The sequence below is a fragment of the Orycteropus afer genome, unplaced genomic scaffold, assembly GCF_000298275.1.
Source record: "Orycteropus afer afer isolate SDZICR_OR568_19922 unplaced genomic scaffold, OryAfe1.0 scaffold00063, whole genome shotgun sequence".
NCBI classification, from domain to species: Eukaryota; Metazoa; Chordata; class Mammalia; order Tubulidentata; family Orycteropodidae; genus Orycteropus; species Orycteropus afer.
The window spans coordinates 6431906-6456371 of record NW_006921650.1 but is presented as its reverse complement, the minus strand read 5'-3'; the positions used below and the strand labels follow the sequence as shown (position 1 = coordinate 6456371).

The 24466-nt window shown below is 38.2% G+C and overlaps 1 protein-coding gene across 1 annotated transcript in view; it reads right to left on the bottom strand.

The window, feature by feature from the left end:
• The window catches only part of PEX1 (peroxisomal biogenesis factor 1), a 47170-nt gene extending 23038 nt beyond the window's left edge, over nt 1–24132 (bottom strand). Inside the window, exons 1-12 of the mRNA XM_007939816.1 lie at nt 24004–24132; nt 21484–21627; nt 16943–17026; nt 16634–16748; nt 15550–16316; nt 10543–10662; nt 6295–6418; nt 5937–6046; nt 5035–5117; nt 3362–3494; nt 2159–2255; nt 618–788 (exon numbers count right to left, since the gene is read on the bottom strand). Of these exons, the coding sequence (XP_007938007.1) occupies nt 618–788; nt 2159–2255; nt 3362–3494; nt 5035–5117; nt 5937–6046; nt 6295–6418; nt 10543–10662; nt 15550–16316; nt 16634–16748; nt 16943–17026; nt 21484–21627; nt 24004–24132 (2077 nt within the window). The remainder of the gene's footprint in view (nt 1–617; nt 789–2158; nt 2256–3361; nt 3495–5034; nt 5118–5936; nt 6047–6294; nt 6419–10542; nt 10663–15549; nt 16317–16633; nt 16749–16942; nt 17027–21483; nt 21628–24003) is intronic.
• Between the last annotated feature and the right edge of the window lie 334 nt (nt 24133–24466).

Sequence of the window (24466 nt, the reverse complement as noted above, 5' to 3'; positions counted from 1 at the left end):
AAAAAAAAAAAAAAAAAAGAAGAACCATGTGGCAGCTGAACGTTGTCAAAGTCTCCAGCCCCTCTTTCCCCAGTCCCCTCCTATTCTACGCTCCAGCCAATGGAATGTTCTCCAACATAACCATGCTTTTTGCACCTTCATGCCTTCGCCCAGGGACCACACTTCCTTCACGTTGTCATTTGGCTAATTTCTAGTCAAAACTTAGGCCACTTATCAACTCCCTCAGGGAACTGCACATGGTATCATTATTATTACTCTGTACTAAAACTGTTTATTTTTCTGTCTTCTCCTAGACTTTGAAAATACAGATTGAATAAAAACATTCAATAAATATTTATGAGATGAACAAAAGCAAGAAAAAATCTGTACTATTAAACAAACTCTAATGACAGAATGAAAAGGCCACAGAAGACTAACGTGAAGGTGAAGAATTTTCACACTGCTCCTGCATGAGCATTTTTGCAATGCAGGGTAACGGGAGAATGCTACCAGAGGCCTCAAAGGCCATACAGAACGCAGCATATATTCTGTTTTCTATAAGAATGTATTTACCATCAAGACTAAAAGTTTCGTGTGACAAAAGACAAAGACCATGAGCCAGTAAGTGGAGGCATTACCGTGTGTGAGGCGCTGGCTTTGCACCGCAGCAGGGCTGTGCTCATGTTCAGGGAGGGTGGGCAGGCCAGCGAGGAGATCGAGGTCATCCAGCAGAACAGCAGACGGCTGTCTCCATACTGCCTCTGAGAAAGCCATCTCTAAGGATTTCTGTACGTTTTCAAGTCTTTTTCCTAAATACAGAAGATAGAAAATGGATTCAGCACTATTTCAGGTCTGAGAAAGTTAGGCTGCTATTCTGAAAGCATTAAAATCAAAACAAAACCATTGCCATTGAGTCAATGCCAACTTACAGGGACCCTTTAGGACAGAGGAGAACTGCCCATAGGGTTTCCAAGGCCATAAATCTTTCCAGAAGCAGACTGTCACATCTTTTCCCCCTGTAGCAGCTGGTGACTTTGAACTGCTGACATTCTGGTTAGGAGTCTAGTGCCTTAACCACTGTGTCACCAGGGCTCCTTTTTGAAAGCATTAGAAAAACTAAATATTGATTTAACTGTAATAACTGGATTCATAGTTTGATCATATGCCAATCTCTAAAACTTGTAAACAGAAATAAGTTCAATTAAGACAGCTCTAAAGAACTCTGTAAAGTGATGAGCTTTATAAAACTGAAAATGAAATCTGCTGCTATAACTTTTAAATCGCTCCACAGAGGATTTCAGATGACTTACACCTAAATAGTAAATAAAAGCAGGGTGTGGGCAACAGGACAGAAAGGACTCTAGACTCGCTGTAGTTGAATCACAAATCTGGCTTCAAGCTTCTTGTTCAGTTACAAGGTTTTAATTTTCAAAGACTAGAAAATATACCAGTTCATACGGGGATGTAAAAAATTTCTGTTACTTAGCTCTAAAATTAAAATTTTCACAAGCGGCTTCATGCAGGACTCTAAAAGATAGGCACTAGTTCTAAAACCACTTTAAAAGCAAATAAATAATGAGTTTTCAAACTCTGTTTCTTCATTTCTTATAGAATATATATATATATATATATATATATATATATAAACAGAGAATCATGACCAACTGGGACTACATGGTAGTGGTAGCTACTTCGCAAAGTAAAATATTTCTTTTTTCACTAAATAGATAATGATGTAAATGTCAAAGAATTTTAAAAGTAAAAAAGTACATTTTGGTGAACTGTAATTCCCACTCCTATTGCTCTCCACAGCCACCCACTTTCCCTCCCCTGGAGCAAACAATTTACTAGTTTTCCATAGCAATTCAGAGATATTTTATATCCATTAAATTACATTATAAATATTAACTTTTCCAGAATGATTTACATTGGCATTTCTAGGAGTACAGTCTACAAAGAAAGACTCTCTGAAAATATGGAGAGGTTTAGAAATTTTATCAAAGATACTAGACAGTCAAAGATTTTAACATTTCTAAGGAATTTCAATGACTAAATGATAAACAGGAAAGTTAAATAAAGATTAGATGATATTTGTATTTATTAGAGTAATAGCATTAAACAATAACATTTGTCTTTCCACAAAAAATGGAACTTATGTTGAATGTTACCACATCCATACCTTGCAAAGCTTTACAGTCAACTACTTCCACATGTGCGTCCAATGTGTCAAACGCTTCTTTACACACTGCCTTGGCTAAAGTTGATTTTCCACTCCCCTAGGAAAATAACTGTTTCATAAGGACTCCCAATATAGCCAATCATAGAAATAGCTTCTGTCATTGTGGCAACCATCAAATTACCAGTAATTCCACTCCCAGGTATATACCCAAAACAAGTGAAAGTAGGAATTCAAATAGGTTATTTATATACCAATGTTCATTGAATCATTATTCACAATGGTCAAAGTGGAAACAACCCAATGTCCATCAACAGACAAAAGGATAACAAAATATGAGATATATCCATCCAGTAAAGTATTATTTAGCCACAAAGAGATGAACTTTCAAATCATTATGTTAAGTAAAATAAGCTAGACACAAAAGGGCAAATATTGTATGATCCCTCTTCTATGAAATATCTAGAATAGGGAAATGTGTAGAGTTAGAAAGTAGATTAGTGGTTACCAGGGACTGGGGGAGGGAACAATGGGAAGTTACTGCTTAATCAGTACAGTTTCTGTTTGGGGCGATGAAAGTGTTTTAGAATCACATAGTGGTAGGGGTTGCACAACACTGTGAATATAATTAATGGCACTACATTGTACACTTAAAAATAGTTAAAATGGCAAATTTTATGGTATACATATATATACAGCCACACCACACTTATCAACACGGTTAGGTTTCAAAGACCAAGTTGTGAAGTGAAAATCAGTGTTGTGGGAAAATGGAGGATGACTACATCAGATCACAAAATGGTGGATGACTACATTATTCCATAACTGCCAAATTATATCACTGTATAACTGCCAAACCACTGAGACTCATGGCCCAGCCAAGCTGACACATAACCTCGACCATCACAGCCAGCATTACTCTCACATCACAACTCAGGTTTCATTACTACCAGACATATGTCATTAATAATGCAAAACAGTCAGACAGTATTTTTTTTATTATTCTCATAAATGCTAAATGTTGGATAATGAGATAGTAAATGAAGAGTAAGTATATATTTTACTACAGTAAAATTTAAAAAAATATTAGTGAGTAATGTTTTCAATCTCTCATATTAGTAACTCTATAGAATGTATGACAAAACCCAAAGAGAAAAGAATAAAAAGTTACCAGTTAGTGAAAATGAGCATATTTGAAGCACACACCTTTCCTCCTGTGAGTAAAAGGGCTCCATTTCTAAGTCCGGCCACAAGGGACATCAGCTGCCGAGACAAAGGGCGTCCCAGGAGGCTGTGAGTGATATGCTCCATGGAGGACACCCCTAAGGAAGTCACTCCTCTGCAAGATACAGAAATTGTTAGGTGATAAAACAATGAAACGGGATAAAATCTCGCTACGAAAAATGCTGAAACTTTCCTCCTCAGTCTAGTTATGGAATTTTAAGAGTAAAATCTTAGCTATTCCCCCTTGAGAAAAAACATACCAATTAATGCCAGATCTGATTCACAGCTTTTCAAGTATGTTTTATTACTTTAAACATGTTTAGTAATTAAAGTTTTGCCCCAGTAGGAGTTCTTAAGGAATTATTCTTAAAATACAAACACATGCAAATAATTTCTGGTTTGCTAATTAAAATAATCATAAAGAATACTTTTGTAGTAGTTAGGATACTTGAAGATTTATTTCCTCTTAAATTAAACTTCACCTTTAAAATCTAGTTTCAATCTGTAGGTTACACAAACTTGACCTTCAATCAACTGCTTGACTCTGTCATTTTATTTCTGATAATAAGGATATCAAAAAATCCTTAATAATTAGAGTGTGAACTAAAGAGATTTTACTTTTTACTAATGAATATTATTAACTTTATGGTTCAGTCTTTTTATGAAAGCATATAGGCATTATACTATTATAGGAAATCAACTCGCAACTACTACATCTGCCAAAAGCCTCTGTGAAGAATCCTATGAGGTAATAGTTACATTAGATTCTCACATGGTACAAAAGAAATTAAGAGGAGGTTCTTAAGTTGCCTGTCTTAAAAGTTGAAGAAAACATAAACAATACCAACATTAATAATATGGTGAAGGAATAACTTAATTTGAAATATTTTCAAACATTCAACTGATATTTTTAGATTTTACTTTTATTTGCTCTAAAAATTATGAACTGTTTTATTCAGTCACATATGATCCATATCACATCTAATTGCGTTCTTCTCACAAATCAATTCTCAAAGTTAATTTTTCTAAGCTTCAGACTTTTAGTTATCTGAGAAGACAAGATAAATTACTGAGTTAGGTGTGAAGACAGAGACAATCCTTGAAAAAGTATCTACTAACACATGACTGGGAGGAGCCCTGGTGGTACAGTGGTTAAGTGCTCGGATGCTAACCCAAAGGTCAGTGGTTTGAACCTACCAGCTGCCCTATGGGAGAAAGATGTGCCAGTTTGCTTCCATAAAGACTTACAGACTTGAAAACTCTCTGGGGCAGTTCTACTCTGCCTTAAAGGGTCATTATGAGTCGAAATCAACTCAACAACAATGGGATTAGTTTGAAAGCATAGTGAAGGAGCCCTGGTGGCTCAAAGGTTAAGCACTCAGCTGAGAACTGAACAGTTGGTGGTTCAAACCCCCCCAGTGGCTCCACAGAAGAAAGACCTGACCATCTGCTCCCGTAAAGATACAAACAGCCTAGGAAACCCTATGGGCAGTTGTAACTCTGTCACACGCTGTCACTGTGAGTCCAAAATCAGCTCAACAGCACATAACAACATTCATTAGTAAGATCATTCATCAACATTAACAGCTACTTTAATATTTATACATCAAGACCCTGCCAGAGATGTCAAAACATGTTTGGCCAATACTTCTTACCCCAAGGAGTTCAACTTTAAAAAAGGCAGAATAAAGTCAATTTCCTCACTGCTTTCTTCTTTTACAATAGGATCTAGAAGGACCTACAGTAGCAAGGAAAAACCAGTTTTACATTTCAAAGTTACGTCTTTTGCACGTTTTTCTCAAGTGCGAGGAACCTGAATTGCTGCTTCTGTTAAACCAGAGAGAAAAAATATATTGTGCGTGCAAGATCATTATGTGAAACAGCCTTGACAGTACTTTATTCATTCAAGAAACATAAATATTTATGATCAAAAAGCAGTAAGGAATGCCAGCTCCTTAATGAATTTAAATATGTACATTTTTTTTGCAGTTTTGTGTCCAAAACTATTATTTTCACAATTTATAAATTTGCATCTTCTTTGAATGGTACTTCTTCAATTATATTCCAAAAGTAAAGAAACAATGCTTAGTTACAAACCACTAAAATTGTAAACTACTAGCGTATCAATTTGATAAGATTTGTGGAGAGCTGAGAATTTAAGAATTGCTCAAATAATATGGATTGAGAATTTAAGAACTGCCAAAATAACATGGGTTGTGTAGCAAAATTGTAAGTATGAATTCAACCCCCTGAAATTAAGTTTTTCTTTGTTTAAATACTAGAAAACTTTTAAGTGAAGATATAGTTGCCAGTGAACATAACCAACTCTATGCTTGTAACTTAAATATGCTGAGGCAATTTTAAGATAAATCAAGAATTGCTGTAATTTAAAGAGATTATAGAATAAAATATTTTAAATTAAGTTAGTCCTTACTCTTATCATTTGGGTTTCTGTTACACTTTCAGAGTGGCTAGGTTTTATGGGTAAATTCATCCTTAATTATCAATCACATGTAACAAATATTATCTCATTAAATATTCAATAGTACATAATTACTTGTATTGTGGTCTTCTGCAGTAGACTGGTACTCAAAAGAAAAATATTTTTTGTTTTATCTTTTTCTTCTTCCCAGGAATGAACTATATTCAGAGAAAACTCCTTCAGCTCTATGGAAAAGAAAGTAATAAGGTAGAATGAGTAATGGATCTAAGATTAAATAATTTAGAATTCTAAATATCAAATTAAATTTAAATGAAGCCAGCAAGCATCAAATCAGTTATTTCTTAAATGTGTAAAATCGACTTTAATTATCATTAGTGTTTCACTGTTCACATATGTCACAATTTGGAAATATAATTTAAAAATATTGTGACTATCTCTACAGGAAAAATATTAGAATAAGAAATTCACTCACCATCTTTAATTCTTAGCTTAATATTTTCTTCCTCTGATATTATTAAAGGAAGTGTAGTGGTGGTCAACTGTTGTAGCCATGCACAGAACACAGTTGTTATGTCTTCTTCTCGTACACCTTTAGGCTGTCAGAGAAACGGAAAAGATGAGTTATCCTAGATCCTGATTTTAAACTTAGTATCCTTTTTTTAACACCTTATCTTACTGATAAATGTAAATCTTACCAAATAAAACCGAAGAAGGATGGTCACACTATATAGGCAGAGATTTGGGATTTGACATAACAATGAGTACAGATTAGCCTGAAGAGACATTTATGGAAGAGGCAGAGTTTTCAGAGCTCCTAGATGCAGTGATATACACACCGTAATTTGGCTCAGTCAATAAATATTCAAGTTCCAGTCATCCTGCCTAGCTTTATTATAGAAGCTGGAAAGCAAAATACTCAATTCCCAGCTTGGAGCTGTGTGTGTTTGTGTGTGCATGCATGCATGTGCACAGTGCACATGACACTTTGGCCAGTGGCATGCAGTAACAACTTTTGAAAAGGGCTTTTCTTCCTAATTAAAAGGTAGGAAAATCCTGTGAGAAGGCTGTTGTTTTTCCTTCTCTGCCTGGATTGTAGCCACAATGCCTGACAGTACACCAAATACCTTGCATCTAAGAGGAGGAAAGTCAAAAGCTAAACATGGCAGAATAGAAAGCTAGAAGGAGCCTGGATCCTTGGTGACATGTTTTAAGTACCTGTGAGCTCTTTACTGTATTTGAGGAAACTTTACTGTATTTGAGGAAAAAAAAAAAACTCTTTATATATTTAAGCTGCTGATTGTTTTCTTTCCTATTACACCTGACCACAATCCTGACATACTCAGTAAAGAGAGCGTAAATGATAGCTTATTCAAAAGGTATGAAGAATGGTACAGCTGCTGTAGAAAAGAGTTTGGTGGTTCTTCAAAAATTTAAACATAGAATTACCATATGACCTAGTGATTCCACTCCCAGGTATACACCCAAGAATTAGAAGCAGGGACTCAAACACACACTCATCCACCAATGTCCACTGCAGCATTATTCAAAATAGTCAAAAGGTGGAAGCAACTCAAGTTCTATCAACAGATGAATGGATAAACAAAATGTGGTCCACACATACAATGGAGTATTACAGAGAAATGAAGTTCTGATCAATGCTACTTGATGAACTTTGAAAATATTATGCTGAGTGAAATAAGTCAGAAAAAAGAACAAATATCATATGACCTCATTTATATGAAATATCTACAATAGGCAAATGCATACAGGTCAAAATTTATTAGTGGTTATGAGGGGTAGGTGGGAGGGGGAAATAGGGAATTACTGCTTAAGGGGTATTGAGTGTTTTTTAAAGTGTTGGCAAAAAAAATGGAAATGGACTGGTGGTGGTAGTACAACATGCTGAACGTAGTTAATATCACTGAATTGTGTCCTTAAAAATAGTTAAAAGGGCTAGTGCTTTGTTATATTTTATCACAATGAAAAAAAGATATGAAGAAATCCCAAGTAAAACATTACTAATCCTTAAAGCTATTAAACTAAAATTAGTAAGATTTTTAAAAACCTATTTGAAATTAAAAATAGGAATAATACAAATTCAGATAATAAAGATGATTAAAGGGACGATTTATATATGGAAAGAAATTTTCTTTGTTGGTTACCAGGGGTGGGAGGGTAGGGGAGGGAACACTGTTAGACAGGTAGACATAAGTATTGATTTGGGTGAAGAGAAGGGCAATGTACCAAATGTAAGTGATCAATATGGTGGCATTGAGGAAAAGGAAGACATAGAGAGGTACATGGGAGGTACAGACAACAAAGATGAACCCTTACGCACATATACTACTGCGTTGTCAGCGAAGGCAAACATGGGTATACGGGTAGATAGATGGGTGGACAGGCTGAACTATTAGCTATGTCTATGCAGCAGGGAGTGTACCCAAGACCATATATAGGGCTGGCAGACAATGGTTCTTTAAGTGTATGTGTATGTTCTGTAAGAACTCCCAAGGGTATAGTAGAGCTGAAAAGGGACAAGGTTGTAGTTACTTCTTGGTCACAGCCAGCTATCAGAGGGACTGAGTAGTTGAACCTGTGGGCTCGGGACCATAGTCACAGGGGACATCAAACTCAATTGGCATAACATACTACACAAAACATTGTTCCACTTCCTATTTTGGCGAGTAGAAACTGGGATCTTAAAAGCTTACAAGCACCCATCTAGATGCAACAATGGGTTTCTCCTTGTCCAGAGCAAAGAAGAATGAAGAAAACCAAAGATTCATGGAAACAACTAGTCCTCGTGACTGGCACACCATGCAATCCTCAGCCTATATGACTATGAGACCAGAAGAACTAGATGGTGCCTGGCTACTACTGTCAACCACTTAGAGGGGGATCTATGTAGGAGATCCTGGATAGAGAGGGAGAACAATGTGGAACAAAACTCAAAATCATTTGGGAAAAAAAAAAAAGGAAGACCAGGTTTACTGGTCTGATAGAGCCTGGTGGAACCACTGAGATTATGGTCCCTAGCTGCCCTTCAGGTCTGGAATTGAACATACACCTGTGGCTTCCAGCCAAATAAAAGACAGGCATAAGAGTTCAACATGTACCTGAGGTAGATATATCCCTTGGAGAAAACAATCATGGGAGAAAGAAGGGCTGTTTATGCACAGGGAGGCAGTTCAGGGGGCAGGAGTGCATGGAGGGATGTACACAGGGAAGAGTGTCTGGCAGACAATGGTTCTTTAAGTGTATGTATATGTTCCTAAGGATCTAATAAATACCATCTGAATGATCAGAGAAAGATTAAATTATGCTGGGAATTTTTTGACCATGTAATACAGTAATTCTGTATTGTCTAACTATCGGGAGGAAGTGGGAGGGGAGATGTTGCATTGGGGTAAACTCTCAGTGTCATCAGACAAAGTGTATGTGAACTGCTGTATGGAAAGTGAATTTGCTCTGTAAACTTTCATCCAAATCACAATTTAAAAAAAAAAGATGATTAATAACTGTCCAGGAAAATAAACCTTTTTTTTCTACCATTTCTCAAATGAGTTCATTTATGTTATCATTCTTCATCCAGAGTCAAGCTTAGATCTGCTGATGAAGCTCAGTTCAAAAACTGATCACTAGCAAAAGCTGGCTGACCTAAAAAGGGCATCGTAGTCCCATTCCTAAAATCACAGAAGTCATCAGTCATGTCTTTAGATATCATCAGCAATGGGATTACAAGCATAAAGGAAATGAAAATGAGAATGATTTAAAATGAAGAATTTGAAAATCAGAAAGGAACTCACAGTTCCTCTAGAATCAAACATCAACATGTCCCAAGTGATATACTCAGAGACCTGCCAAGGGCATAAAACCTCTTGAATTTGCTTTCCATGGAACTATGCAACTCAGAATACAAAAGGAATTGTACAGTGATAACCCATCACTGACACAAAGAAGAAAAAGTCTAATGACCTGTGGCTAACTGTTTTCTTATGTGAAGGACCTAACCTTTGAAAAATACCAAAATCAATAACCAAAAAGTTAAAAGAAAACTACAAACCACTGTGCAATGTGCAGCCAATGTTGTAGGTGCTCCCATATACTTTATGGGAACGGCGTTTATTCTTTCTATTTCTCTCCTCTTCAACCTTATATATAAGCTTGTCATTTCAACACCTAAAACTGGGTTTTCCATGACATAATGACCATCATGATCCTAAGGATCTAATAAATACCATCTGAATGATCAGAGAAAGATTAAATTATGCTGGGAATTTTTTGACCATGTAATACAGTAATTCTGTATTATAATTATCTAAGAATTGGTAAGCCAAATATGACACGTTTAATAACACTCTCTTACAAATCATTTTTAATATAGTGTAATATTTCATTTCTTGACCATTATCAGATTCAAAAAAATTAACTGAATAGAAAATGAAATAGTCTAGTACTCTTCTAGACTGCAATATTAATAGTGAAACAAAGGAAAACCTTTTTTTTTTAATTACATGAATGTGGAAAAAAATATCAAATTTTCAAAGCCAAAATTATCCAGATTTGCATTGCCACAATACATTTAGCATGTATATCACTTATTCAAGACTTCTTTGCCCTTGTAGCAAAAAGGAGTAGAGCTTTCTTATTAGCTAAAGCAATTTTAGACATTTTAGAGCACATGTGAAAAAATCTTAATAGAACATAAATTTGAACTTACCAAGTTCTCTCTAGGTTGTAATTTAAGAGACCTGGGAATTCCAGGGGTCATTTCCACTGAAGTTATTCTAACTACTGCATGCATTTCTATATTTAGTCTCTTTCTCAGGTCATCTGGAATCTGAAATGTAAAAATAAATAAATAAATGAAGGTATAATTATGTTCCAAGCTTGATTAAAAAATACAGCATAACTGTTGCCGTTAACTTCTATGAATTGAGGTGAAATTATAAAAGCTATCACAATGATCCACTGTACAACCCAATGGATGTTTGAGTATTATTACATATTTTAATTTTTTTCCCTACATTTCTTTCTTTCCCTTTACATCCTCTTTAGAATTAAACCTTTAAATGGATGTATTTGACTCCATGCACAATGACCATCTTTTTAACTGTGACATAATTAAATTCAAATCAAATGTAAATTTGTAATCTTCGAGTAATCTTCATCTGTGAAAGCTAAGAACCAATGAAAAAATCTGCTATTAAAAAAAAAAAAAAAAACCAACCCAAACAACTGCTATCCAGTCGATTCCAACAGTGACCAAATAGAACACAACAGAACTGCCCTACGGGGTTTCCAAGGCTGTAAATCTTTATGGAAGCAGACTGCCACATCTTTCTCCCATGAAGCAGCTCATGGGTTTGAACTGCCAATCTCTAGATTAGCAGCTGGATGCTTTAACTATTGAGCCATCAGAGTTTCTATAGTCTGTCATGTTGTTGTTGTTAGGTGCCGTCGAGTCGTTTCCGACCCATAGAGACCCCATGCACAGTAGAACGAAACACCGCCCGATCCTGCACCAGCTCCATGATCCTTGCTATACTTGAGCCTATTGTCACAGTCACTGTGTCAATCCATCTACTTGAAGGCCTTCCCCTCTTTCGTTGACCCTCCACCTTACCAAGCATGACATCCTTCTCCAGGGAATGGTCCCCTCTGACAACATGACCAAAGTAGGTGAGATGAAGTCTGGCCATCCTTGCTTCCAAGGAGCATCTCAACCGCACTTCCTCCAGGACAGATCTGTTAGTTCTTTTGGCAGTCTATGGTACCTTCAGCATTCTTTGCCAGTACCACAACTCAAAAGCATCAACTCTTCTTCGGTCTTCCTTATTCATTGTCCAGCTCTCACATGCATACGAGGTGATTGGAAATATCATGGCCTGTGTCAGGTGCACCTTAGTCCTTAAGGAGACATCTTTGCTCCTCAGCACTTGAAAGAGTTCCTTTGCAGCCGACCTGTCCAGTGATACACGTCATCGTGTAATGTCCTGACTGCTGCTTCCATTGCTAACGATTGTAGAACCAAGCAACGTGAATTCTTTGACAACCTCAATCTTTTCTCCATTTATCGTGATGCTGCTTATTGGTCCAGTTGTGAGGATTTCTGTCTTCTTTATATTGAGATGTAATCCATACTGTAGACTGTGTTCCTCGATCTTCATCAGTAAGTGCCTCAAGTCATCCTCACTTTCTGCAAAGTTGTATCATCTGCATATCTCAGGTTGTTAATGATTCTTCCTCCATTCTTGATGCCATGTTCTTCTTCATATAGTCCAGCTTCTCTCGGATTATTTGCTCAGCATATAGACTGAGTAAGTATGGGGAAAGGACACAACACTGACACACTTCCTTCCTGATTTTAAACCACGCAGTGTCCCCTTGTTCTGTTCGAAAGACAGCCTCCTGGTCAAGGTACAGATTCCTTGTGAGTACAATCAAGTGTTCAGGAATTCCCATTCTTCTCAATGTTATCCATAATTTGTCATGATCCACACAATCAAATGCCTTTGCATAGTCAATAAAGCACAAGTAAACATCTTTCTAGTATTCTTTGCCTTGAGCCAAGATCCATCTGACAACAGCTATGATATCCCTTGTTCCACGTCCTCTTCTGAATCCAGCTTGCACCTCTGGTAGTTCTCTGTCAATATACTGCTGCAACCGTTTTTGAATTATCTTCAGTAAGATCTTGCTTGTGTGTGATATTAATGATATTGTTCTATAATTTCCACATTCTGTGGGATAACCTTTCTTTGGAATGGGTACAAATATGGATCTCTTCCAGTCAGTTGGCCAGGCAGCTGTCTTCCAAATATCTTGGCATAACCGAGTGAGTGCCTCCAATGGGGCATCCATTTGTTGAAATATCTCAATGGGTATTCCATCAATTCTCGGAGCCTTGTTCTTCGCCAATTCCTTCATTGCAGCTTTGACTTCCTCCTTCAGTACCAATGGTTCTAGATCATATGCCCCCTCCTGCAATGGATGAAGATTGACCAGTTCTTTTTGGTACAGTGACTCTGTGTATTCTTTCCATCTTCTTATGATGTTCCCTGCATCACTCAATATTTTGCCCTTAGAATCTTTCAGTATTGCAACTCGAAGCTTAAATTTTTTCCTCAATTCTTTCAGCTTGAGAAATGCCGAGCGTGTTCTTCCCTTTTGGTTTTCTAACTCCAGGTCTTTGCACATTTCATTATAGTAAATGGCTTTGTCTTCTAGAGCTGCTCTTTGAAATCTTTGGTTCAGTTCTTTTATCTTGTCATTTCTTCCAGTTGCTTTAGCTACTCTCCGCTCAAGGGCAAGTTTCAGAGTCTCTTCTGTCACCCATTTTGGTCTTCTCTTTTTTTGTTGTCTTTTTAGTGACTCTTGCTTTCTTCATGGATGATGCTCTTGATGTCATCCCACAATTTTTCTGTCTGTCATAGGCCCCATTAAAGCCAGATAGAAACTTAATCTAAAAGGCAAAGAGTAAAATTTTTCATCCCCAATTGATGAAAATATTCTAAATTTAGGTTATGGTGATGCTCATATAATTCTGTGGATACACAAAAACTATAGAGTTGTACAATTTAAATTATACCTCAATAAACACGTTTAAAAAAAACAAAAAAACAAAAAAACTCAACTCCCAAAACTGTAAGCACTGAAAGACAAAAAAAAGGCTTTAATCTCTCTTTACTATATTGAGTTCTAAGGACCTTGTACAGGCATAGTAATGGCAGACAAAACATAATATCTCTGAGACAAAGTATATGTGAACTGCTGTATGAAAAGTGAATTTACTCTGTAAATCTTCACCCAAATCCTAATAAAAAAAAAAAAAAACATAATATCTCTAATGTGCATATCCTGAGTAATTTATCAAATCAAGCTTCCTGGCTATAAAAACAAAAATCACTGCACTTCACAGGATAACAAAGGCTCAAATCAGCATTAATTTATTAGGTTAGGTATATCTAAGTGATTAATGTTGATCTATTAAATCAAGCTTGTTTGAGTACCTGATGGCAACTCCTGCCGTTCCTCACTGCCTAGGGCTCCTGCAAATTTAGAGTAGAGTGGGAAGTACAGATGCCTCACTGTTCTCTTCCTTGGTCCTCAGGACTTTATCATCACATTTCTATACCCTATCCTCATCATTCAATTTCAAGGAAGTAAAAGGGTATTCCTGCCTAATGGGAGAACCGCCAACAGAAACAGGTAAGTCACGACGAGTTTAGCAGTAAGACATTCTGAACTCAGGGTGCAGTGGAATCTCCTAAATGTCTAACGGTTTAGAGCTCAGAGAAAATCGTAAGGTAATGGGTGTGGAGTTTCAGAAAATGACATCAGCCAATGAGATTAATACTTTGTAATCCATCTGCATAAAGGTCATAGGCAGAACAGTGGGACTAGAAGATCTAGAAGATCCACAAAGGAAACTCCGTTTTCCTCCTTTTCCTAACAGTTTCCTCCCCTTTTCACTGTGAAGACTTACTTCACAATTGTTCAAAATTAGGCTCAAGGAAATGGGGCTTGCAATTCATTTCACATTAAGTTAGTACTCCCATCATAGGCCAGGACAAGGAGATACAACACGAGTTGCTCTACTTCCTCTCCTCAAACAAAAAAAATACCAAACTCACTGCTGTGATCTGACTCATAGCAACCCCTCCTTGGGTTTCCAAGGTGATATCTCTACGGAAGTAGAATGCCCCATCTTCCTTCTGAGGAGTGGCTGGTGGGTCTGAACCACCACCCTTCTGGTTAGCAGTCAAATGCCTTAGGCACTACGCCACCAGAGCTCACTTCCTCTCCTAGTTAGAGAAAAGGTGAAGAGCCGATTGGTACCCGCTGGTAATCAGGTTCTGGGTGTATTCCAATCCAGCTGCCATTACAGGCAGCAGGCCAGTTATGTCTTGCTGTGGGTCTCTCCCTACATTGGGCATTTTCCTTAAGATGTAATAAGTCTTGTGTTTGCTTTCAAGACTTGGGAATATTTTCTGCAGTTATGGAAAATGTGAGGCCCTGTAGGTTAGTTTGCAGTTCATGAACTCTACAGTTTTCCTAGGTTTGAATCCAGTTCTGTCACCTACTAGCTGTGTAACCTCTGGTAGGGAATTTTGACCTCTCTGAGGCTCAAGTATCCTCATCTATAAAACAGAGTTAATAACTGTAGTACTTCATCAGGTTGTTGTGAGGATGAAAGGAGTTAAAATGGGTAATGTGATTGGCACAATCCCTAATGCATGGTATGTACTATATAAGAGCTGGGTCTACTTATCACTGTAAGTAGGAAAATTATCTTGGGGTCAAAATGTATACAACCAATTCAGTCACCAGGCCATAAGGAAAAAGAATCATAGTAGCGCACATTAGACATGGAGAAAGTACTCAATACACCCTTGTTCTTTTGTTTCACTCCACTGAATTTCATGTACTATCTTCCTAGAACACATCTGCACTCAGTGAAATCTAAAATGGAGGCCTCTACAAAAATGAGAAGGGTCTACCTTTATTGTACCTGTCTAAACTTCTTTAGCCAGAAAATACAATACAATCGGTACTCCCCCAAAAAATACAATCACCCACCCATAAATGTGTCCTCCTGGGAACTTTAGACACCATTTCTTATTATAGTAGTTTTCAATTTATGTATGAAAAATATCATTGTAACTCATAATGTGGGGAAGCAACATAAAATTATTTTCCCCCTAATTATAAACTTTGCACTCACCCAGACTTTACCAAGATGGAGAGCTTGTATATTTTTGGTGTATTTTATGGCATTCTTCAATTCCTCAAGTCCATTCCAGACTACCTTGACTACACAGGTCTTACCAGCTTCTTGACTATGGTCTGAACTAATTCGTGTTTGATCTAGTGGTTCAGATATCTGCTTCTCTTTTTCAGATGACAGGACATTTTGCTTTGTTTTACTCTGCTGTTGCTTCGGAGAAAGTAGTTTAACTAATTTGCCATAGGTCACAGTAAACCTGGGCTCCCAATCAAAATATTCCTGGTCCCACGGAAATACATGAACGGCACAGTGTTTGTGAAATGCAGAACTTGCCGAAGCATTACATACACTAGGAGGCTGAGATTGACATACTCTGAAAATATTGTCTAGAGGAACACCCTTTGACTGCATAGTTTTGAACGCATTAATTTCAGTTAAACCCCAAGAAGTCTCTTGTTTCTTCTCAGATCCAAAAGAAAAAATGCTTCCTATCATAGTCCATAAGCTTGGTACCAATGAAGAGCTCACTGGAAGCCTGGGATCTGTTTCATTAGATCCAGTGACTCCCACGGTGTCAGACTGAGGTCGTTTGGTTGGAAGTTCTTTTGCCCTACTTTCTTGGTCTCTTCCATAATTACGGAATATTCCTTGGGCATCATCTTCTTTTAAAAAGGTGCTGTCTTTGGCTTGGCGTGTCTTTGGCTGAATGAGGAGCTGGGTGTCAGTTTCCAGCCTTCCATAGGTGGCAGTTGGCATTAGTGCAACTGTGTAGGGAACAAAGGTCATTAGTAAAATTCACCCTCTGCTTTGGACTCAGTATTATGGTATAGACTATAACGGCAAATATCACAACCCCAAAAAACAATCCTATTGCATAGTGTCAATTTTAACTCATAGTGACCCTGGAGGACAGAGTGGAACTGCCCACAGGGCTTCTAGGATGGAAATTGTTATGGAAGCAGATTGCCACTTCTTTCTCCTGTGGAGTGGATGGTGGGTTTGAACGGCCAACTTTTCAGTCAGCAGCTGAGTGTTTAACTACTGTGCCACTATGAGTCCTAAATATCACAACAGCACCTACCAATCTGAATAAAAATGTAAGTTTGCTGATCAACCCAAACAGGAAAAATGGCCTTTGGAAAAACTATTCGAATTTGATCTAGAAGATGCTGTTCAAGGGAAGCAGCATGCAGCTCCTAGAACCAAAAGACAAACAGGTGAGGTCACTCTCCGTGTTGCCTGTTCCACGTCTCGTAAGGCAATGTCCATTTACAGTTATCACTTAAACCAACTCAGGACATAATGAAGCTCAGGGAAAAAGAAACGTAAAGATACTTGTATTCTGAAGTACTTTTAACCTTAAAACAAAACAGTTTTTGTGTTTTTTTACCAGTATCTCCCAATCATCTGCTGAGAGAGGTTCCACCTCAACTTGCTGGCAAGACAACACAAGGGAACATGGCTTGAGAAACACCTGGAAGAAAGGAAAACTTCAAAGTTAGCTTTGAAAGATTTTTTTTTTTTTTATCTCTAGAAAATAAGAAATTATCTCTTTAGATAAGTAAGTAAATATATACATACTCTTAAGATGGTTGAAATAAAAAAAAATTGTTGAAATAGCAAATTTTTTTTTTCTATATATATATACACATGTATATACCCATTTACTTTAATTTGACAAATATTAAACACTCATTCTGAGCCAGGTCAGCATTATTATAGGAAATATTGTTTCACAGCTAATTATAGAATAAAGGAAAATGCAGCCTAACATGTTTTTCAAAAAAATAAAATCATCATACAAATAAGAACTGTAGGTATAAAAGGAAAGAAGAACTAGAAGTATCATCAATCATGGCTTACTCCAGTATAAAAGAAAAATCAAACCAGTTTCCACTTGAGCTGTTTCCAACTCCAGGAAGCCCCATGTGTTGCAGGGCAGTGCTGTACTCTGTAGGCTTTCAGGGCTGTGACCTTTTGGAAGCAGGTCATGAGGCCTCTCCTCTGAGGCATCTCTGGGTGGGTCTTGAACTGCCAAACTTTCAGTTAGTAGTTGACCATCTGCACTATCCATGTACTCCCTTGAACTAGTCTATGCTTTATTATTGCTAGAAGTTTTGCAACCATTAGTTTTATAACTAACTCCTTATCACTATGCTTCCAGAAAAGTGAAAACTCAAACCCAACCCAACCCACTGTCATCGAGTCAATTCTGACTTCTAGTGACCCTATGGGACAGAGTAGAAATGTCCCATAGGGTTTTGAAGACTGTAAATCTTTACAGAAGCAGACTGCCTCATCTTTCTCCCATGGAGCAGCTGGTGGGTTCAAACTGCGGACCTTTTGGTCAACACCCAAATGCTTTAACCACTATACCAACAGAGCACTTAGAAAAGTGAAAAGCACACAAAGTGTAATCTTACACAGGTAGAAATAAACAAAAATACCACTCATTCTAGTCTAGAGATGTATGAAACAGATGTAAGAGCTAGTTCTATCACTGTAAGGAGAAGAATTCTCTTAGAGTTGAAATATATACAACTAATTCAGCAATTAAGCCAAAAGGGAAAAGAAATTTACATACTGTGTCTCAAGAGGCTGGATTCCTCTCAGGGGACATCATGCTCAATTGGCATAACATAGTACATAAAAATCTTGTTCTACATCCTACTTTGGCGAGTAGTGACTGGGGTCTTAAAAGCTTTCATGCAACCATCTAAGATACAACTATTGGTCGAGCAAAGAAGAGTAAAGAAAATCAAAGGCCATCTGGAAATGATTGGTCTCAAAATAAGATGGACCCGAGGACCTTAGCCTTCACGACTCTGAGACCAGAAGAACTAGATGGTGACTGGCTACCAATGCCAACCACTCGCAAAGGGATCAAAATTGGAGATCCTGGATAAAGTGGGAGGAAAAATGTGGAACAAAAGTGAAAAACAGAAAAATGACCAGAATTACTGGTTGGATAGAGACTGGTGGAACCCCTGAGATTATGATCCTATGTTATCCTTCAGGCCTGGAAAAGGACTCACTCAGCCCAACAGCAGAAAGACCTACAAGTAGAACACCTACCCCAGGGAGATGCACCCCTTAGGTCAATCAGCCACGAGACAACAGAAAGCCAGCATTCACATAGAGGGAAAGTTGGACAGACAGGAGTGCATGGATAAAAGGGCCCAGAGAAGGGGTAGTCACAGGGGGGAGAGGGGAGGAGACCTTTTTATGGTTGGGGATGATAATCGGGCCGTGAAACCAAATATGCATGAACTGCTTAGAGTAAAACAAATCTGCTTTGTAAATTTGCACTCAAATCACAATAAAAAATTAAAAAAGAAAAGGAAAAGCAGTAGCTAAGTTCCATCATCTTATGTCCTTTCCCTTTCTATAGGCATTTATGGGGAATAGAAGATTAAAATCCAAAATTACGTAAGTGTTAAATGTCTGGTGTAAAAAAGGATAACCAGCCATTTTTTCTCTGCTCTTTAGGGATGTTAGCTGAATTTCTCCAGTGCCTTACACCTGACTCCCCAGCAGTTTCCCTCAGTGCTACCTTTTCACTCTATTCCAACAGGATACTTCTAAGGAAACATAAAGATGCGCTTGCTCATCAAAACCTAAGGAGTCCTTGGCTGGCCAGTCACTGTCCCTGCCCATGATTCTTTGGGAGTTAGGGTATTGCTACAATAGAGGATCTGCAAAAAATCAGGTAAACATTCACTCAGATGAAATGTGAATTAAAACCAAGCAGGCCTATTCAGAGTGCTGATTAGATATCAAGACCAGGCATAGGAAGCTGCTGTTTCCCACAGGAAAGTACTATGTACTTAAAGAGCAGAACTGCAACTGTGCAATCCTGGGCAAAATATTTTATCTCCTAGTTTATAGAACAAGACACCAAAGTGAGTGATTTCTAAAGACCCCCTGATTCTAAAATTTTAAGATTCTGGCAAAAATTTAAGATAAACAAGGCACTAGTCCTAGGTTATGGATTTCTCATCACTGATATATTTTCATTATCAAAAACATGTAGGAACAAAACTAGTCTCTGTTCAAAACCAGCAAAAAAAAAGTGGCATGGAACTCTTGTGTACTATTGTGAGAGATTGATAATAAAGAGCAAATTAGTCCCATGTATCAAATTTTTAAATGTGCAGCCTCTTAGAACTGGTGATTCAATTTTTAAATATTTATTTCCATATAAAGGTGCAAAGATATATACTAAGAGAAATGTTCAATACATATATATTTTGTATAACAAAAGTTGCCCCAAATATGCATGATCTCATTCTTTAAATCCTAAAGGTCAAGTGAGAGCTCAACAAATAGTAAACACTCATCCTGAGGAGTGTGATGAAGGTTAGGGCCCAAGAAAAGAAAAAAAGTCACTTTTTACTTTAAATTGTAAATTATTTATAATGAACATATATTACTTCTGCAGTTCAAAAATTTTTAAAAAGACATAAGTTGGTAAACATAATAAAAATGAAAAAATAGATACGAACCCTTGAACTTTGGGTTTTAAGCACCTAGACAAATTCACAGAGAAACACAAATGGAGAAATAACATGTTCTCTTTTGCAGAACAAAATTTTTATTGTTGTTGTTGTTATGTGCCGTCGAGTCGGCCCCGACTCATAGCGACCCCTCTTTGGGTTTCCGAGGCAGTATCACTACGGAAGTAGGATTGCCCAACCTTCCTTCCAAGGAGTGGCTAGTGGGTTTGAACCGCCAGCCTTCTGGTTAGCAGTCAAGTGCTTTAGCCACTATGCTACCAGAGCTCCTGATTACTGGGTAGTAGGGAACAAACTTCTTTTAGGTCATTTTTATAGAACAAAAAAAAACATGGAAAGTTTTATGGATTGAATTGTGTCCCCCCAAAATATGTATCAACTTGGCTGGGCCATGATGTTCAATGTTATGTGATTTCCCTCCATTTTGCTGTCTGATGTAATTATCCTCCATGTTGTAAATTTTCACCTCTGTGATGTTAATGAGACAAGAGGTAGGTAGTTATGTTGATGAGGCAGGGTACAATCTACAGGATTAAGTTGTTCTTGAGTCAATCTCTTCTGAGATCAAAAGGGGAGTAAACAGGGAAGCAGAGATCAGAGGTACCTACTACCACCAAGAAAGAAGAGCTAGGTGTGAAGTGCATCCTTTGGACCTGGGGTCCCTGCACTGAGAAACTCCTAGACCCAGGGAAGACTGACAGCAAAGACCTTCCCCCAGAGCCAAAAGAGGGGAAAAGCCTTCTCTTGGAGCTGGCACCCTGAATCAGGACTTCCAGACTTCTAAACTGTGAGAATAAATTTGTTTCTTAAAGCCAACCACTTGGGGTATTTCTATTATAGGAGCACTAGATAACTAAGACAGAAGGTTAAAAATTTGTCAGAAACAAATGGAATGAAGTTCAATAACAGTAAGTAAAAATCAATAATCATAAAAGAAAAATAAACACACCAAAACAAAATCAGGGAACTTGGAAACTAAGTAAAATAGAGTTGTAGGATACAAAATCAACTAGGGAACATAGCAGATTGCAAGATAACGACTTCACACAGTATAGTCAACTTGAATGTCCTGGACTGGTTATAGGAACATTCAAGTTAAGTGTCTTCTCATCTCCTGAAAAATGAGTCTGAACTTATCATTTTATTTCCACTGATACACTATATGACAAGGAACCCTAGTAGCACAATTTCAGCGCTCAGCTGTTAACTGAAAGGTCGGTGGTCCTAACTCACCAACTGCTCTATGGGAGAAAAGATCTGACACTTGCTCCCCTAAATATTACAGCCTAGGAAACCCACTGGGGGCAGTTCTACTCTGCCTAGGGGTGTGGACAACTTTAATCAACTCAATGTCATCCAACCACAACACACCATTTAACACTAGAAGAAATTCACCGCGATCACACTTTGTGCTCACCTGTCCTCCATCCGAAAGTCCAAGTTTCTGACCAACTTGTCTGTTGATTTCAGCCACATTTTCACCTTGTTCTCTAAAATGCCTGCCTTCCACCCAGCTCAAGAATGCAGGCTGGTGACCCCACACTACTTCTATAGCTTGATTCTATTCATTTAAGGAATAAGAAATGGGGAAGAGAGGCTTTTAAAAGTTTTCACTCATATACAAAAGGTTCTTTAGAAGTTGACAGCTCTGCTATCCACATTTGTCATACTATTTAAAAAGCTAAAACCATTTCCAACGCCCAATGCCGGCAATACTGTGGATGAAACTTATTACATTCTGATGATGGCATTATAAGTGGATTTAACCATTTAAGACTTGAAATGCCAGTAACTAATGAACTTATGCTATATTGAGCCATACATAACTATTCAAAAATTTATTTTAAATTGCTGATTCAAAGAAAAAGAAAAAGAACTGTATCAGAAAGTATTTCTGCAATGTTATCTCTAATACTGAAATCTTGGAATGGTCTTAAAAGTCTATCAGAGAAATTATTAAATGAACTATAAATTTACTATTTTAGTAAAACATGAGTCAAATGAAAATTTATCATAATCTTAAAAAACAACATAGTTTTACAATTTTGAAACACCAACAGGATACAATGTGCAGTCCCATAAGTAATAAATGTTCATGGTAAAATTACAAAAAGATAACTATGAAGGCAGGTCTCAGTTCCCCATTACTGTTAATAACTTCTTTTGTACTCTTTCAGAAATTTTATAAAATGCAGATTCTTAAACTAAAATTTTAAAAGTTCACAGAACTATGAAAAGATACTTATAAGGAACATATATGTATAAACTTTACAATATTATAATATAAATTATAAAATATAATTATATAATAGAACATCAAATATAAAATACGTAAATTTGTGGCCAAGGACTAAAAAACAACGTTTTCCATTATGAAAGAATTACAAACTCATTATAAAAACCTTGGAAAATAGATAAACTTAGAAGGAAAAATAAAAGTACTGATATTCCCTCCACAGACAACCATTTTATGCACAATTCTGCCTATTTCCGGGTCATTCTTTTTTCTATGAGCAAGTTAACTTTCTACATAGTTGTGTATTATAGTCACAATTCAGTTTCCTTTTCTTGCACTCCCCAATATACCATAACCATTTTTACACATACATAATTTTTTAATACAAAGATTAACTTAATAACAACCAAGACTTATCATTTTAGGAAGTTTCAGTATTATTAAATTTATTTATTCAGATCAAATTAAAGGCATTAATTTCAAAATATTAAATTCATTTACATTAAAGGGGTGGCCATTTCTGGAGGGTCATTTCAGTGTGGCTATGAATCTTTCCCCATCTTACCACAGCAAGTCCTGACCGTAGAATACACTAACACTAGGAAGCTGAGTGAAATCAGTGGTGCTCAATCGTGGGTAATTTTGCACCCACACACACACCCCGCCCCTACACACACACACACACACACACACACACACGGACTTTTAGCAATGATTGGAGACATTTTTGGGTGTCACTACTAGGGTGTGCTACTGACGTCTAGTGGGTACACGGCTAAAAGACCCACATTGTACAGCACAAAAACCTCTCACCACCACCACCGACTTATCCAGCTCAAAATGTCAACAGCGCCGAAGTCTAAAAACCGTAAGAACATCTGAAACACAGAGCCAAACAAAACCCATTGCCATCTGGCCAGTGACTTATAGTAACCCTATGTTGATGTTATGTGCCGTGGAGTCAGACCGACTCATAGCCACCCCTCCTTGGGTTTCCGAGGCAGTATCACTACGGAAGTAGATTGCCCGACCTTCCTTCCGAGGAGTGGCTGGTGGGTTTGAACCGCCAACCTTCTGGTTAGCAGTCAAGCGCCTTAGGCACTACCTACCAGAGCCCCCAGTGACCCTATAGGACAGTGTAAAACTGCCCCCCAAGGCTATAAATTTTTATAGAAGTCGACTACCACGCCTTTCTCCCCTGGAACTGTAGATGACTTCGAACAGCTGATCTTTCGGTTGGTAGCCCAGCGCTTTAACCACTGCGCCACCAGGGCTCCTAGCAGCAGCGCAGGCACCGGGAAATCTCTGGCAGGGAAAACATTTTTTAGAAAACAAAATCAACGACTTTTCAAAAACTTTCCCAACCCGGAATGAAGTATTTCTGAACGCAGAGGCAAACTATTCGTTTTTTTAAAAGACCAGTTTCACCGAGAGAAGACTGGGAATAAGGCAAGTTAAACTTAATCGTCTGGGGCTGCACTAGACATGGTGTGGGATGTATACACTGCTCAGACCAGCCCTACCCATGAGGGACCTTCAATCTGGCCTCTGGACCAACCAGCGGCGCCGGGAAGGCAGTCGGTGGCCCGCTCCGGGGGAAGCCTGAATATGCAGTGTTCCTACGAGGCTTCCAACAAGTACGATCCCAGGCTACTGTCCCGGCGTCCCGGGGCCTCGCTCCCGCCAGGGCCTGCGCGTTACCTGCAGCAGGTGCAGTTGGGCCACGAGGCGCCGAGGCAGGTGGAGGAAGCAGTCGCGAGCGTTGGTGAAGACCACCGTCACGGCAACTCCGACGCCCCCTGTACCTGCCAGGCGATCGCTGCCCCACATCGCGGGCTAGCGCCGCGGTCCAGCAGGATACCCTAGAGCCGCAGCCGACCTGTGCCGGGACAGGCGAGGGCGTCGGACCCGGAGAAGATCGATCGGCCCCTCCCCTCTCCCGCGGCGCACTTTGCTGCTCGCCGGCGGTGGAAGAGGCAAGCAAGCCTTCATTCACCTCCGCGACTCTCCGCCGCGCCACTAGGGGGAGGCACCTCTTTCACCATATGTACGCTCTCAGGAAACGATGGCCGACGCTGTCGATTCTCCAGCCAATCTGGGCACGCTTTGACCCATTCGGCTTTTTTATTGGATAAAAGACTATGCAGCAAGGCGGATGTTGTTC